Genomic DNA, 18060 nt, shown 5'->3' with positions numbered 1-18060 from the left:
CAATATCCATCTCTAAAGCCTACTCAAGAATTTAGTTCCTACAGATTTCTACTCCCTCACTTCCTATTCAGTCTTGAAAGCCTATCCAGTTGGCTTCCAGACCCAGACCCCACCACTGCACAGTCAAGGTCACTAACAATCGTCATGTTGCCAAATGCAACAATCACTTCTTACTTTTCATCCAAATCTGTCAGGCAGCACATGACCCAACTGGCAATTCCCTGAGAAAGTTTCCTCTAGTTTTTCTCCCGCTTCCTCAGTTTCTTCTGTTAGCTTCTCCACCTCTTCCAGACCACCAAATGCTGGAGCATGTAAGTTTGGCTCTGGGCCCTCTTCTCTCCTGAACTTTCATTTTCTCACAAAGCAATTTCATCCTGCCAGGTAGCCTTAAGTACCACCTATATGCTACTGATTTCCTGATTTATATTTTTGTCTTGATCTCTTCTTTGAGCTCCAGATTCATATGCAACTGCCTATTTGATAGCTCTACTCAAAAGTGGAATAAGCTTCTCAAACAATGTCTGCAAAACAGAGTTATTCTTCCTCCAGTCTCTTTATCTCAACTAATGGCATTACCATGCTTTGGTTTATCTGTCTCCCTCCTTCTCCACATCCAAATCCATCAATAAATCCTGTCAATTCTATCTCAAAACATATCCTGAATTCACCCAATTCTCTCCATCATCACTGCTATCAACCTTGTATAAATATCCATTTTCTTATACAGAATGTAATCTTTGAGTTCAATCATTCAACAAAAATTTATTGAGCCTTAGACACTAGGAATAATGTGAAGAATAGCAGTTGGAATAATGCTAGGTTTGGGATATATACATTCCATTACTTCAAGGAACTTTAGTGAGAGAGAGCAGTAAAGCAACAACTTGAAATTGGTATAATAGATTAAGGCTCTGTTAATGACATGCTGAAGATTCTCTAGGAAAGAGAAAGGAGCAACTCATACACTTTGGTTTGACAGGAAAGGCTTCTTGGAGGAGCAAGGATTGCACTGAATTTTTGCAGCAAAGTACACAGATGAGATGATAGGTCACATTTATTAAGAACAGGGCAGATATTTTATTCTTAATCATTATGCCATACTCTCAGTTAACCAAATGAAAAAGCAGAGGTAAGCAGGAGTTTTAAGTTCTGGTTACTCTCCAAATTCTGTTAGACATGGTAATGATAATAATCAGTGTGAAACAGTCTTCAAGTTCATTTTTTCCATAAAGACATCCTTGACACCCAATTGGCGATCTCCCCTCATCTAAACTCATATAACTCTTAATTCTACCAGTGTTATAACACCTCATGCACTGCCTTGTAATGCAGGTGTTTCCGTACAGGTGTCATCTCTACAATTACAGTGCAGAGCTCTTTAAGTGCACAGATCATGTCTCATATGCCCTGTTCACATTTGTGCAGAGTCACAGAGCCAGAACCAACACTCAGCAAATCAGGATTATCAAGTACTGTGACTATAGAATGACTAAGAATATCTGCTTTTTCAAAGAAGCCCTTGCTATGACTATAGATAATTTTATTCTTATTTAAAAAAACTTGGTCACATAGTATCTCATTTGATAACCTGTTTACCACTTGCATTTTAAAAAAAAATGGAGTCTTTTATTTTTCAGTTTAATAGTATTTTCAGATGATCAAATAAATAAGAATTGAAATACCTTATTTTAGATTTTACCATATTTTAAATTTTACTCAATTCAGCAAATGCCTTTCAAAAATCTAGCATAACAAACCCTGAAACCAACACATTCAACAAATAGCACCAGACTCAAAGTCTAAGAATATTTCTAAAGGGTGAAACAGCTATTTAATCATTTTCTCTACAGGGGTTGAGTTATGAGGGCAGAATAAAAACAAAAAAGCATCAGATTAATAAATAAATCTATGAAATGATGCATGAAGTATATTAAATTTGTATATGTATAGAAATCAACTAAATCAGACATACAGATATGAAACTTGACAGATTAGAACCACTGGATAAATGTCTCCATAAACACAATCATCTCACAGATGGAAGCACACTCTCTCTACATTCCAAACTGTTTCCCTAGGACAAATCCATGTTAAAAAGCTAACACAATGATTCCACAGGGCAAATACTACATTAAAAATGCCAACTGCAAAATCAACTCAATATTTTTCTTAATGCTTGAAAATGTTTAGGGGAAAATTCTTTTAAAGTATGACCAGCAATACTTTTTGTATAAAACACACGTGCAGAGTGACCCTTCATTATGGCTGATGGACAAAATCTATCACTGTAACTACTTATTCATGGGAAAAATTTCATAAGACCCCTTTCAAAAGGATCACCTACCACCTATAATTATCAAGTCTGGTGTTTCCCAGCATTCTACAGCCATGAAAATGTGTACTTACAGGCTTGGTGGGTTTGTGGTTAACAGGGTAGAAGATGAACTGGGGGTTGGGAATAGAGTTAGCCTTCAGCTCAAGGTAGGGGATGCATCACAGAACAAGACATTTTTAACACATCTGTAAATCAAAGTTCTTGAAAAGCAGGTAGTTCATCGTACAAATGACACTAAGTCTTTATTTATCATGAAAAGAATCTGATACGGAATTTAAAAAATTGACCCCCCAAAAGATAATGAAGGTCTAGGAAATGGGCTGGTTGGTGGTAGCACTAAGTTACATATTGAGAATTAAATTCCCCTCAAACTTCCAAGAAAATTACTTTCCCAGACTGTTTTCCATGAAAGTCTATTTGATTTGAAGGGGAAGGCAGGTAGTTGAGACAAATAGGATAAAGAAGGATGAGACAGGTATTTGTGTTCTTAATATACTGCATACATTGTACAAAGCACCTTACACACATTACCTCCTATAACCCACAATACCCCTCTGCAGGTACCATAACCCTCATTTAATACATGAGGGAAACAAGGCTGGAGGGTAAGCAGCCACACAACTGCTAAGCGACAGGACTCCAAGTGTGTGCAATCTCTACCATCCAAGAATGTAGTCCAAGGGCCCAGTGCAGCCTATCTGAATGCAAGTGTCACCTACCTGAGATATTTTAGCCCCACTAGGAAGTTACCTAAGCAGAACAGCAAGTCTACTGAATACCAGAGTCATGTATGAAACTCAGAGCTATCACAAAACTTCTGGGCAACATCTGGGTCTACACTGTGGAGGTACATTCTTTTTAGGAAACTGTCAAAAGTTAAAAGCCAATCACTGATACCTCAACATGGCCTAGAAGATATCTTGTGATTTTCAAAAAAGTCTGTTAAACACCTTTATTCTCATTGATGTGCTGAGAAGTGTTCAGTGACTAACCCAGGGCAATTAATTGGTTACATTTTTATTACAAAATTAAGAATTCTAGTACCTTTGCCCGGCCGGGCGTGGCTCAGAGGTTGAGTATTGACCTACGATCCAAGAGATCGGGGTTCAATTCCCGGTCAGGGCAGCCAATCATTGACTCTCTCATCATTGATGTTTCTCTCTCTCTCTCTCCCCCCCTCCTTTCCTCTCTCTGAAATCAATAAAGATATGTTTTTTGTTGTTGTTGCTGTTGTTTTTTATTTTTTATTTTTTTTAAAACTTTTTATAATTTTTATTTTTGTTTAAAGTATTACAGATGTCCCTTTTTCTCCCCAATGACCCATTCCCCCCCATTCCTTCCCCCTCCCCAGTCACCCTTCCCACCACTGTCCGTGTCCTTGGGTTGTGTATATATGCACATAAATTCTTTGGTTACTCTCTCCCCCTCCACCTCCCCGCCCCCTCCTTCCCTCTGACATTTGGTCAGTCTCAACTATGCTTCCATGTCATTGAATCTATTCTGCTCGTCAATTTCTTAAGTTCTTTAGATTCCACGTATAAGCGAGATCATGTGATATTTTTCTTTTGCTGCCTGGCTTATTTCACTTAGCATAATATTCTCCAGGACCACCCATACTGTCCCAAAGGGTACGAGCTGCTTCTTCTTTACAGCTGCGTAGTATTCCACAGTGTAAATGTCCCACAGCTTTTCAATCCACTCATCTACTGATGGGCACTTGGGCTGTTTCCAGATCTTAGCTATTGTAAACTGTGCTGCTATGAACATAGGGGTGCATAAATCCTTTCTGATGAATGTTTCAGGATTCTTAGGATACATTCCTAGGAGTGGAATCACTGGGTCAAACAGCAGCTCCATTTTTAATTTTTTGAGGAACCTCCATACTGTTTTCTATAGTGGCTGCATCAGTCTGCATTCCCACCAACAGTGTACCAGGGTTCCCCTTTCTCCACACCCTCGCCAGCACATGTCGTTTGTTGATTTGTTGATGGAGCCATTCTGACAGGTGTGAAGTGATACCTCATTGTGGTTTTAATTTGCATCTCTCTGATGATTAGCGACGTTAAGCATTTTCTCATTTGTCTCTTGCCCATCCGCACGTCCTCTTTGGAGAAGTATCTATTTAAGTCCTTTGCCCATTTCTTAATTGGGTTGTTTGTCTTTCTCTTGCTGAGTGCTATGAGTTCTTTGTACACTTTGGAAATTAACCCTTTATCAGATTCATCCTTGGCAAATATGTTTTCCCAGACTGTGGGGTTCCTTTGTATTTTGAGGCTGTTTTCTTTTGCTGTGCAGAAGCTTTTTAGTTTGATGTAGTCCCATATGTTTATTTTTTCCTTTGTTTCTCTTGCCCTAGGAGTTGTATCAGTGAAAAGTCCACTACGTGGGATGTCTGTGACTTTACTGCCTATGTTTTCTTCCAGGATTTTTATGGTTTTGTGACTTACATTTAAGTCTTTTATCCATTTTGAGTTTATTTTTGTGTATGGAGAAAGTTGGTGGTCTAGTTTCATTCTTTTGCATGTATCTGTCCAATTTTCCCAGCACCACTTATTGAAGAGACTGTCTTTACTCCATTGGATACTCTTGCCTCCTTTGTCAAATATTAATTGACCATAGTGGTGTGGGTCTATTTCTGGGGTCTCTATTCTGTTCCATTGATCTATATGCCTGTTGTTGTACCAATACCAGGCCGTTTTGATTACAGTGGCTTTGTAATACAGTTTGAAGTCTGGTAATGTGATCCCTCCCACTCTGTTCTTTTTTCTCAAGATGGCTGCAGCTATTCGGGGTCTTTTTTGTTCCATATAAATTTTCGAAATGCTTGTTCTAGGTCTGTGAAATATGCTGTTGGTATTTTCATAGGAATTGCATTAAATTTATAAATTGCTTTGGGTAGTATAGACATTTTAATGATATTAATTCTTCCAATCCATGAGCATGGTATCTTCTTCCACTTGTTTAAATCTTCCTCTATTTCTTTTTTCAGTGTCACGTAGTTTTCTGAGTACAGGTCTTTTACATCCTTGGTTAAGTTTATTCCTAGGTATCTTATTTCTTTAGTTGCGATGGTAAATGGTATGCTTTTTTAGTTTCTCTCTCTGCAAGTTCATTATTGGTGTATAAGAATGCCACTGATTTCTGGATGTTGATTTTGTATCCAGCTACCTTGCCAAGTTCGTTTATCAAATCTAGTAGTACTTTGATGGAGTCTCTAGGGTTTTCTATGTACAGTATCATGTCATCTGCAAATAATGACAGTTTTACTTCCTCCTTTCCAATTTGGATACCTTTTATGTTTTCTTCCTGTCTGATGGCTATGGCGAGGACTTCCAGTACTATGTTGAATAAGAGTGGTGAAAGTGGACATCCCTCTCTTGTTCTGGTTTTTAATGGAAATGGTTTTAGTTTTTGCCCATTGAGTATGATGTTGGCTGTAGGTCTGTCGTATATGGCCTTTATTATGTTGAGGTATGATCCCACTATTCCCACTTTGCTGAGAGTTTTTATCAGAAATGGGTGCTGGATTTTGTCGAATGCTTTTTCTGCGTCTATTGATATGATCATATGATTTTTGTCTTTCATTTTGTTTATGTGATGTATCACATTTATTGATTTGCGGATGTTGTACCAGCCTTGCATCCCTGGAATAAATCCCACTTGGTCATGATGTATGATCTTTTTAATGTATTGCTGGATCCGGTTTGCTAGTATCTTTGTGAGGATTTTAATATCTATGTTCATCAGGGATATGGGCCTGTAATTTTCTTTCTTTGTAGTATCTTTATCTGGTTTTGGGATTAGGATGATGCTGGCCTCATAAAAAGAGTTTGGGAGTTTTCCCTCCTCTTGAATTTTCTGGAATAGTTTGAATAGAATAGGTGTTCATTCTTCTTTGAATGTTTGGTAGAACTCGCCTGTAAATCCATCTGGTCCAGGACTTTTGTTTGCTGGGAGTTTTTTGATTACTGCTTTGATTTCATTAGTTGTTATTGGCCTATTCAGGTTTTCTGCCTCTTCTTGATTCAGCTTTGGAAGGTTGTATGTTTCTAGGAATTTGTCCATTTCCCCCATGTTGTCCAATTTGTTGGCATATAGTTGCTCATAATATTTTCTTACAGTGCTTTGTATTTCTGTTGGGTCAGTTGTTATATCGCCTCTTTCATTTCTGATTTTATTTATTTGGGTCCTCCCTCTTTGTTTCTTAGTGAGTCTGGCTAAAGGTGCATCAATCTTATTTACTTTTTCAAAGAACCAGCTCTTGGTTTCATTGATTTTTTGTATTGTTTCTTTAGTCTCTATGTCATTAATTTCTGCTCTGATTTTTATTATTTCCTTCCTTCTGCTTCCTTGGGGCTTTTCTTGCTGTTCTCGTTCTAGTTCTTTTAGTTGTTGTGTTAGATGGTTCATTAGATCTTTTTCTTGTTTCTTGAGATGGGCTGTAATGCTATGAATTTTCCTCTCAGGACTGCTTTTGCTGTGTCCCATAGGTTTTGGGTTGTTGTCTGTTCATTTTCGTTGCTTTCCATGAAGTGTTTGATTTCTTCCTTGATCTCCTTGGTAACCCATTCATTGTTTAATAACGTGCTATTTAGCCTCCATGTGCTTGAATATTTTTGAGTTTTTTTATAGTGGTTGATTTCTAGCTCCCCCTCCTTTCCTCTCTCTGAAATCAATAAAGATATGTTTAAAAAAAAAAAAAAGAATTCTAGTACCTTTGTGTTACTAATTTTTTAAATTCAAACTTTTAATTGGCTAGCCAGCTTCTTACAAACAAACAAATAAAACCCCTCCCCATGACTCATCATTACCCAGGCAGTGGTTTGTTGTTTATCAGCATTCTACAGTCATGCTGCAGCACCTGAAACTATTTCCTTACAGGCATGGTGGTGGATAGGGTGGATGGTGAATTAAAGAAAAAAATCATGCATCTCACATCCAAATGTATTCCTGATTCAGGAGCACCACTTCTGAAAAACTTTGCTGGGCCATTTTTACAATTAGCAGTCCCAAGAGCTGAAGTGGTCAATGCACCGAGAGAAGCAAGATCCTTGTCATACTTCACAGCATCCAAACTCAGACTATGGAGAGCTTTGTGTGGAGACAATATAATATAAAATGTATGAAAAAACATTGGTCTGTTGTGGCTCTGCCATTTCTCATCTCATTTTTCTTGTTAGTAAAAAGGAGAGTACATCAACACAAATGGTCATTATGTGAATTCTATGAGTTAATTTAGACTAAGATTTTAAAGCACAGTACCTGGTACCTAGTAAGTGCTTGGCAAATGCTACTGTTATGTAATTAACATCATCATCATAACCTTTTGTCCACATGTTATCTTCACAGAGCAAGAAAAGGAAAATCATTCATTCAGTTTGCAGGGCATCTTTTTAAAAAGGAAGGAGGTTTATTTTTAAGAAACTCTTCTCTTGTGGATCCAATAACAAAAAGTTTAATTTTTGGATATAATATTTGAACACTTCCCAAATGGTGCTATATAGAATATCTAGTCACAGAATTTTAATATGTATTGCAAGCAAATTGGCTCCTTAAGTAAGTTGTGAAATGCTGAGTCAAACAAATTTCTTTACTACAGAAATTCTCAGAACCCTTAACATAATGATATGTATTGCCTCCCTAAGGCAAATACAGGGTAAAGTGTTTCTGAAACTTAATTGATCATGGAATGTTTTGTCAGTGGCTACTTTTTCAGTCTAGTATTCCATATGAAACACTTCAGGGAATGTTGCAGCTAACAGAAATTTTTTAAAATTCAATTTTATGTTTATAAAAAACACATGTGCATTCCTTAAATCAAATAGTACCCACAAGGGTTTATTTATGATGAAAAAGATTAGCTCCTTGCCCCAGATCTTTCCATCTTTCCTTCCTTTCAAAAGCAGCCGCATTTAATTCTTTCAATTATTTCCTCTGGTATTTACCTCCATTATTTCGAAATAATATGCCAACATTAATATTTTATCCATTTTTTGGTATTTTAAATATTACTCGCTGCTCTCCTGCTGTGGAAGATGAGGATTAGCTTTCTTAAACCCCTCCTACCCCTCAATACAAACATGCTTCCTCTTCTCCATCTTCCCAATAAGTTATACTACAATTCTGGCTTTAATCCATATTCCACATTTAATTATTACAAAGTTATATAGATATTGTTTATTACTGAACCATGTAGTATATTTTTCTTATAAAACTGTGTTTTCCCTTAGTGTTAATAGTTGCCTTGTTTGCTTAGTTTTAAAAAACATACCTATCACTAATTCATCATCAAGCTATCAGAGCTTATAAAACTCTCAATATGGTCAAGCATATCAGGCAATCTATTAGCTTCATTTTCCCCCTTAGAAACACTACTCATGGAATCATCCAGAAGCATCTTCCTGCTTTGGTCTGACTGCTCTCCAGGCCTGATGAAAGTTCTCTCCACTATGGTTCTGGGAAATTCCCCGTGTTTCTTTCCTAAATTGGGTGGATCCTTAGGGCAATTCACCTCCCTCTGTGTCCACCCTTCTTGGTTTACTCCCTAGTTTAGAGCACATCCTCCAGCAGTTTCTGATAAGTGTGCACAAGAGCTAAATTTGAGGCCTTGTGTGCCTGGAAATGACTATTTCCTCACACTTGATGAAAACTGTGCTAAGTATACATAAAGTAAAAACCATTTTCTACTTCCAGTTTTGCTGAAAAGTTGAAGTGTTTTGATTTCTAATCATTAATGTAAGACCTTTCTAAAGGCCTTTTTGATCTTTATTCCTAGTGCAGTAAAATTTACAGAAGTATGTATTGACAATGAATATTTTTTCTACTCATTTTTCCAAGTACTCAGTAGGTCCTTTCAAACTCTTTCATATCTTTCCATTCTAAACAATTTTCTTGTATTATCGCTTTAATAATTTTGTCTCTTTTTCTCTCTCTTTCTGAACTCCTAGGAGTCAGATATGGAACTTCAGAATCAATGCTCATTTTCTTAATATTCTTAGCTTTTCTGTCTTACATACCTAACATTATCTTCCAGTGCTTCACTTGGTTTTCTCTACTTCTATCATATATTTTATTTCTAAGAGCTCTTTCTTGTTCTCTAATTATTCCTTTTCTCTAGAATCCTGTTCATGCCTCATCAATACAAAATGGACTCTTACTAGATGGCCTTATGTATCTGAGGCTCTTACTTAAAATTTTTAAGCTTTCTTTTGCTCTCCTTATAGTCTTTCATTTTTGTGAGTTTAAAAAATATATATTATTATTAGTTTCTTTTCTATTTATTTTGGTCTGTTTCATGTTGAAAGATTTCTTCAATTGGATATTCTTGCTTAGATGCCCGTTCATATTCAAGAGTGAGGCAACAAAAAGTTGATTAGAAGTCATGTGCAGAGGTGTGGGGCTCATCATCAGAGGATGTTAAGATGCAGACCCAGCTGTTTCATCAGAGAACTCCCCAAATGTCCATACCTGCAGGTCTTTTCTCTTGGGCTGGTCAGTTTCTCAGATGAGGCCTCCAATATTCTGCATAGGACATGTACGTTGGGCTGCCAGAGTTTGGGAGCCGGTGAAAAAAGGGGCCTAAGGAGCCTCACTGTTTAGAATGCAGACTTTCACTTAATTCCTCTGTTTTCAATATAGTAGTAGCTCTACCTTCCCTCAGATGTGTAGGGAGGTACTTAAGTCTGGAGCCTCTTAGGTGCAACCTATTGTCACTTAATGAGCTAGGGTTGGGGTAATCATGTAGCTGAGCCGAGGATCAGGAGGTCTAACTCCCATAAATGTACTTTCAATACCTTTTACCTTCTGAGGTTCATGGTGCCTTCGAATCTTGAGCCTTTCTGGAGCTCTGTGGGACATATCAGCATGCTTCATGCTCTAGTCCCCTGCGCAGGAACCAGAGTCTCTGCTCAGGTTTCAGCCTCTCTGCTCTGCTAAGTCATCCACCTTCTCTATTCCAAAATGTGAATGGCATTGCCTCTTCTGGTCTTTTTGTTCTTATGGGTTATAAACTTTTAAAAAGTTCTTCATTATAATTTTAGTAGGGTTTATTATAATTTTATAAAAAGTTCTTTATTATAATTGAAGACAGTGACTGTGTTCAACCCATTGTGTTAAATGCAAATTCTGTATCAAGCAAAAGTAATTTGGTGTCATTACACTAACCTTCATCATATTCCCATCGATACTTCAAGACTGAGTAGAAGTAAATAAGAAAGAGCTTAAAATGTAAATACGACACCTGTAAATAGTAAATGTTCTGCATGATTATTTAAAAGATACTTTTTGGTCAATCTACATTTGACTGAATAAAACTGCTCTACTTTCTCAGTGTTGTCAACTCAAATTATTTCTATTGCAATCAATTATTAATTAGCCATATATATGTATTCATACGTGTAAATAAATTGCTTTCAAAAGGTATCTTCGAAAAAAACACTTCATCCTTTTACACCTGAATAAAATAAAGAGTTTCAGAAAGATAACCGTTTATAAATGGTATCGAGCAATGTTTCATATTCAGTATTTCTACTATTTGTGTTTAGAAAGGCAAGTTAACTAGAACTGAGAATTACCAGTGATTCTGTGAGCTAAACGAGCCTGCTTTTATTTGGTCCTGTCTCTTATCTTCTATAACCCTGCAAGAAAGTGTCATTATGTCTACTTTACAGATAAAAAAGCCAAAGGTAGGTTATTTGCAAAAGGTCACACAGGCAGCACGTGGAAGAGAAGAAATTCAAGCTTAGATCTGCAAGGTCTTCTCACAGTAACCAAAACAAACTGTATTTGTTAATAATTTTGAATTAAATCAATAGTAATCATTTCAGGATAAAAATAGGACTTCAATTTAAATCACACATCTAATATCTTACTAGACAACTGGATGCAAAATACTTTGGCATTTATTGATAAATATTTACTTTATAAAGATGCTATGAGCATCAACTCCCCAATGATGCATCCCAGGAGTTTCAGGAACATTTAAGACCCACCCCTAGGAACACATAGACCTAAGAAATTCAGATGACTCGGTTTCCACACCTCTACCCCTTCGCATTATTCTAGATACTTTATCATTGTAATAATCCACAATACCTACATTTTCGTTTCAATTAAAAAAATTCTTTTTAATCCTCACCCAAGGATATGTTTAATGACTTGAGGGAGAGGGGGAGAGGGAGGGAGAGAGAGGGGGAGGGGGAGGGAGAGGGAGGGAGAGGGAGAGAGGGGGAGACAGAAGAGGAGGGGGAGGAAAGAAGAGGAGAGAGGGGGAGAGGGGGGAAAGAAGGGGGGAGAGGGAGGGAGGAAAGAAAGGAAGGGGGGAAAGGGAGGGAGGGGAGGGAGAGGGAGAGAGAGGGAGCGGATGAGCAGTTGCTTCCCATATGTGTCCTGACCAGGAATCGAACTTGAACCTTTTGGTGCATGGGAACAACTCTCCAACCAACTGAGCCACCTGGCCAGGGCTTAGCTTTTTTTTTTTTTTTTACCTCCTATATGCCAGGGACCAGTACTTCTCTAGACCCAGAACTACTCAACTTATCATCTTAAAATCAAAAGTATACTCTGCCAAACCTATGCTCTTCCTTTCCCACCAAATCTGCTCTTCAGCCTCAGCCAGACTCCCACCTCATGACTTCTGTTTTCTTTCATTATCAACCCCCCTCTACTTCCTGCTCTGCCCAGACGACAGTCTCAGTCACTCTCACCATACTGTGGACCTCCCCATGGACTTCAGAGGACCTGCCCTGCATCTTCCCAACCCAGCCCACGATGCCATTGCACAAGCTGGTATGCCACAGTTAGTTCAGCAGGCTGTTATCCGTAGATCTTTCTTCCCTCTCCTGTTCAGGTCAGCCTATAGGTAATAATCTGTATAACAACTTATTCTTACAGAGCACTTACTGCATTTGATGACCATTATCTCATTTAATCCCAACAACTCTGTGATGTGGGTACATTATTATGCTCACTACTATAAATTAGAGATATTGAGGCTAAAGTAGATGAAATAATTTGCCTAAGGTCTTACAACCAGTATGTGACAAGACTGAGGTTCAAATCCATCCAGCCCCTTTCCACAGCCTGGGCTCAAAGTTGCTTTTCCTCCTGCTCTGGTAATAAAAAAGGAGAGAGGAAAGAAAAGGGAAAAAGCAACTCAGGCATTTTCCACTTGGGGAAAACAAAGTCAAGGCAACTAATTTGGTGGAAAGCTTTGTCCACTACCCTGCTCCCCTCCACTTTTCACTCTATCCTTAGTTTTCAGAACTCATCTTCATAAAATGGCAACAGATAATGAATGGTACCAAAAATATATATATCCTGTTTTGGAAAGCTTATTCATAAGCTTTATATTTGAAACATTTGTTTTCTATCAGCCCAAACTTATAAAGAGTAGCATGTAGAGTACTGTGAAAAACTTTGTGATTGAAAATTAATACTGTAGCCCATTTTTCAAACTCACCTCTTATTTTTCTTGTAATTTTCCAGTTGTTGGGACTGCGTGTGTTTGTATCTTTCTAATTCACACTGTGCACATAAATCCTCCAGATTCAGCAGGTGGTTTTCTACCTCCTCAAAACTAGTTTCTAAATGCGCTGAAAGTATATAAGGTCAAAAGAACAAACATCAAATATCAGAATCCTTGATCATGAAGAAAATAAAAAGTATCCAAAAGTTAAAGTTTAAACTGTTGCTATTGTTTTGCATTTATTTAATATTCCTTATTAAACTTTCTTGAGGCAAAAAAAAAAATACACTGACTGACACAACATACTTCAAATTATCTTTTTTGAGTATATTTTTATATTTCAAATATTTTCAAGATGTAATTTTCCATAACACTCTATTAACCAGGATGATGAGGAAACAGTATCTTGATTAATCTAATATATCACACATGAATCAATTTCAAATAATGAGAACACAGCAAAATATAATTAACAAATTATACTGAACATAATGTAATATTTGAGATTTCAAGTTACTTTAGTATTTGTTTTGCCCCAGCACATCATATACATGTCTTCAGGGAACTGTAGAGATGTGCAAATACTTAGTAACCATAGTCAGTGGTTGGTAGGAAGATACTCCGCTCTGTCCACCAGTCAACTAGTCTTTCAATACTCTTTTGCCTTTAGGCCACAGAGCTTTGCAGCTTTAATGGAACATGGAGATCTAGTCAAACCCTTCACTTAAAAGATTCAAGACCAAAGCCTGCAGAAATTAATTCAGTCATCTAGCTAGTGAAGGGCAGTCAGGAATCAACACTGAGTCCCTCCCACAGTACACTACAATGATTTCCAATTGATAGGGTGCTAAGTAAACCAAGACCTCACAGTTGTAGGGGTAGACTGGTTTTCTTAGACAACAGGAAAGTTTTAGAGGTCAAAGATTTTAGAACTCAAACAGCATCATGGCAATTTACCCAACACACACCACATAAGCAGACACTGGGATACAAAGATGAAAAAGTCCTTGTGCTCAAAGAGCTTAAAGTAGAGGGGAGGCATATTTCAATAACAGCACAGTCGGAAAGACCAAGGCATGAGGTGCTGGGGGAACTCAAGGAGTGGCATCTAACACAGATGAGAGAGAAGGTGGGAAACGCTCAACACAAGATCTGACTCCCAAGTCCAGAAGTGACAGTCATCCAGTGGGGCAAGGGACAGCAGTGAAGAAGCTGGCTGGGCAGGCAGCTTTCCAGTCTGTTTCACTTAGTAGCTGCAATATAATTACACTGTTGAGTCCCTTCATTTATCTGTTGGGTTTCCACATGACTTTCTAATTTTTTTAAAATCCTCACCCAAGGATATGTTTTCACTGATTTTGGGGGGGGGGGAGGGAGAGAAACATCAAAGAGAGAGAAATATCCACTGATTGCCTCCTGTACCCACCTGGACTAGAGATCAAACCTGAAACCTATGTATGTGCCCTATCAGGAACTGAACCCATAGCCTTTTGGTGTATGAGACGACATTCCAACCAACTGAGCCACCCAGCCAGGGCTCATGTGAATTTCTAAATTAGCTTTTGTAGCATCTAGGTTCTGAGCAAACTCCTCAAATTTTAACTTGCGGTTTTAGGTTTGTTAAGATGCAAATTATGGCCTGTTTTTAATCTTTGTTTGATCCAAAGATTTATTAAATCCAGAAACATTAACATTTTCTAATATCCTAAATTTTAACTACACTATCTATGCTTATAAAGCTCCCTCTTCTATTTGGTAGGGTCTAAGGCTTAAAGACATGGATTGGGGGAAGCATAAAATTTCACTGAAAAGCAAAATGTGGTGACAAGTAGTTTAGCACTCCTCTTCAAAGACATCAGGTACTGACTTTGATCATATTGATGTATCACTGTGAACCACGGATAAGTCTGGAAAGGCTGATAACAATGCAATTCATAACAGTTTTGTATCTACCTTCAGGGGCCACATAAAACAGCTAATATATTTGATTACAGCAAGCATAACCTGAAACAATTTGCAAAATCTAAATTTTAATCTATTAAAAATGTAACTAAGATTTTAATAATGTCATAAATAGTATGTAATAACTTGATGTTGGGGGGAGGAGACAAGCAAAATGATGTGATTATACTAGTTGCTATTCAGATTTTTTGTTTTTATGTTAAATGTTAAAACGACTGGGAGATTTAGCCTGGAAGGTAGTACTACTGGCACTGAGGGAGCAATATTCAGCTCATTCTGTTAAAACTAGTTTGACAGGATCTTAAAAGATCCTAGCTAATAGCTTATTTAAAAGGCTATTGCACTTTGATTAGTGACAAGAACCAGAATAATTAAATTTAATATGGAATCCATTTAACTCCAAGCTACACAGTGCCTTCATGTTACCCTTAGTACCTACGATGCACAGTATCCTTAGCAGACAGGGGACTGGTTAAGAGTAGGGTTTGAAGCACAAGCTTGGAAACCCAGCTCTGCCCCCTACGGATGAGATGAGGTGAGATACCTCATCAATGAAAAGAGAGCGAACAATACAAATCTTGGGAAGCTGTCTAAAGGGTTCAATGAAGCAAAGTATATAAAGTAGCTAACTTAGCACTTGGCAGTAAGTAAATAATTAATGGCCGACTATAAAAAAATGCAGAGGAAAATTTTTATAAAGATTAGCTAAGTTTTGTAAAAGTCGTTTAAAACTAATAATTTTGAGACCAGTAATGATCATGTTGCAATTAACACCCATGCATCTAACACACCAAAATATCAATAAAATTTTCATTTTTTTCTGGCAAACTTACATACTTGTAAATTATACTCAAGGCTATGTTCTGAGACTTAAGATCCCATATTCTTATAAGTGAGGGGGATTATATTTCACATGATTTTTCTAAGAAGAAAATATATAATGGAGTCAATTATATTTGAAAATGTGTATCTTTTTACCTATTATTATTATTATTATTTGGACAGATGGCAATTTCCATTTAGAGTCTAGCTCTGTTGGTTGACTACAGAGCTAATGAAGCCAGGGACTAAAGTTGATCCCCTTGGTAGGCCAACTAATTTCTCATGTTCTAGGTGCAGATTGAACTTGCCAGCCTAGTTCACTTCTGTTAATAAAAGGGGACCAGGTGAAAACATATGAATAGCTTAGTACCAACTACTAATGAGAAAGAAACAAACTACATGTCATCCTGAATAGGCCAACAGCATCATGCTCTTGTGCTGAATAGCAAATTTAGATTTAAAATGCTTGGGACAGTCAGCCATGGCCAGTGTGTCCCAGTGGTTAGAGCGCCATCCTGCGCACTAAGGGTTGTGGGTTTGATTCCCAGCCAGGGCACATACACAGGTTGTGGGTTTGATCCCCAGTTGGGGGGCTTACGGGAGGCAACCAATCGATGTCTCTCTCTCACACTGATGTTTCTTTCTCTCTCTCTTTCTCTCCCTCTCCCTTCCTCTCTCTCTAGAATCAATGAAAAAAACATATTTCTGGGTGAGGATTAAAAAAAAAGCCTGGGACAGTCAGTAGTCATTTCATTGCTACCATCAAATTCATATTTATGTTTTCCCCTTTAAAGAGTCTCAAAGGTTCACAAGTACTTTGAGAATCCTGTTTAATTCCGTAACTTAGCATTCAGGGATCTATCACCCCTTCGCCACAGCCTACTTTTCCGGTCTCACTACTACCTTACTTTAGGACTCATTATTCCATGAAGGGTCCTGCCTGTCCCTGAGATGGCCCTGCTTGCTGCCGGCTCCCGTCTCGGCTCAGGTCAGTGCTACCCCTTCCTCTAGCCCTCGGAGCTCTCCTCCTCTTCTGTACTTCCACATACCTTTGAACCTATATAGGCTTACATTCTGACTGACATTATACACCTACTTGTATGCTATCATCTCTCCCAGGAATCAGGATGGATCTTAAGGGTAATGACTGTATTTTTAAAAATATATATATCTTTATTGATTTCAGAGAGAGAGAGAGAAAGAGAGAGAGAGAAACATCAATGGTGAGAGAGTCACTGATCGGCTGCCTCCTGCACGTCTCCAACTGGGGATCGAGCCCCCAACCCAGGCATGTGCCCTGACCGGGAATCATACCGCAGTCTCCTGGATCCTTGGTCGATGCTCAACCACTGAGCATGCCCAGCTGGGCTGTATTTTTCCATCTTTGTATCCCCTAATACCTAGTCTGCTGAATTCAATTAAGAATGATTGGTGACAGAAAGAGTCTGTCACTCTAAAATGTAAAATAATAACCAAGAAAGCAAATCTATGATTCATATTCCATCTAATGTAAATATCAGGAGGTTATGCTAAATTTTGTAAAGGAACAAATTAAGCATAGGCAGAGAACTTAGAAAACATTAAACAACATGATGGCATTTTATTATTAGTGTCAAACCAGTCCCATTATCAGTGAGTCAAAGCAGTAGAAGCAATGGGAATTTTCCATTTTAACTCTTAACAGACTGAAATTAGTAATAAAATATAGAACTGTACTGATAAAAATAAATTTTATTCCTTTTATACATTAAACAGTTAAAAAATTTATTTAATAATTACAAGCATATATATGAAGTATATTCTGAATATATATATATATTTTTTAGATTTCCTGCTTTTATTACTCGCACTGAGGGAAAAACAACCTCAAAGTTACTACTATATAATTTCATTTATATAACATTATTGGAGTAACAATTGTAAGTATGAGGAACACATTATCGACTGCCAGTGGTTAGTGATAGGGAGGGGGATGAGTGTGGATACAAACAGGTATAATGAGGAAGCCCTGAGGTTATGAAACAGTTGTGTATCTTGATTGTGGCAGTGAATCTATACATAGGATGTATATAAATACATGAATCTGTACATATGCAAAATTGCATAGAACTATACACACACCAGTGCATGTAAAACTGTGAATCTAAATAAGCTCTGCGGATGTAGCAATACTAATTTCTTGGTTTAGATACAGTGGAGGAGACAGGGTGAAGAGCGCTTGGGACTTCTCTGAATATTTTTTGAAACTTCCATGAATCTATAATTATTTCAATTTTTAAATATTTAAAAATTAAACAAAATTTTTGTAAAAGTCACAACTGTGAATCATCTTCTTCGGCTCTGTTACACATCTCCCTTCTGTCCCCTGCTTCTTTTAGTTCCTAGCCTGCAAAGAGCTCCAGCACTAATCTTGCAGTTATCTCTTTCATCTTCTTTCTGAGATCCACATATTCAGGAACAGAGAAAAACTGCCCTT

At 37.6% G+C, this 18060-nt stretch overlaps 1 protein-coding gene across 3 annotated transcripts in view; it reads right to left on the bottom strand.

Moving 5' to 3' along the window:
• Positions 1-18060, bottom strand: part of DTNBP1 (dystrobrevin binding protein 1) — a 92896-nt gene that overhangs the window by 47450 nt on the left and 27386 nt on the right. For all 3 annotated transcript variants that reach the window (XM_081144437.1, XM_081144436.1, XM_081144438.1), the window contains one exon: positions 12795-12927. In XM_081144437.1, the coding sequence (XP_081000563.1) occupies positions 12795-12927 (133 nt within the window). The remainder of the gene's footprint in view (positions 1-12794; positions 12928-18060) is intronic.

The sequence above is a fragment of the Miniopterus schreibersii genome (assembly GCF_964146895.1).
Source record: "Miniopterus schreibersii genome assembly, chromosome: 8".
In the NCBI taxonomy this organism is placed as follows: domain Eukaryota; kingdom Metazoa; phylum Chordata; class Mammalia; order Chiroptera; family Miniopteridae; genus Miniopterus; species Miniopterus schreibersii.
The sequence above is the reverse complement of the archived record's forward strand: the minus strand, read 5'-3'. Positions and strand labels throughout refer to the sequence as shown.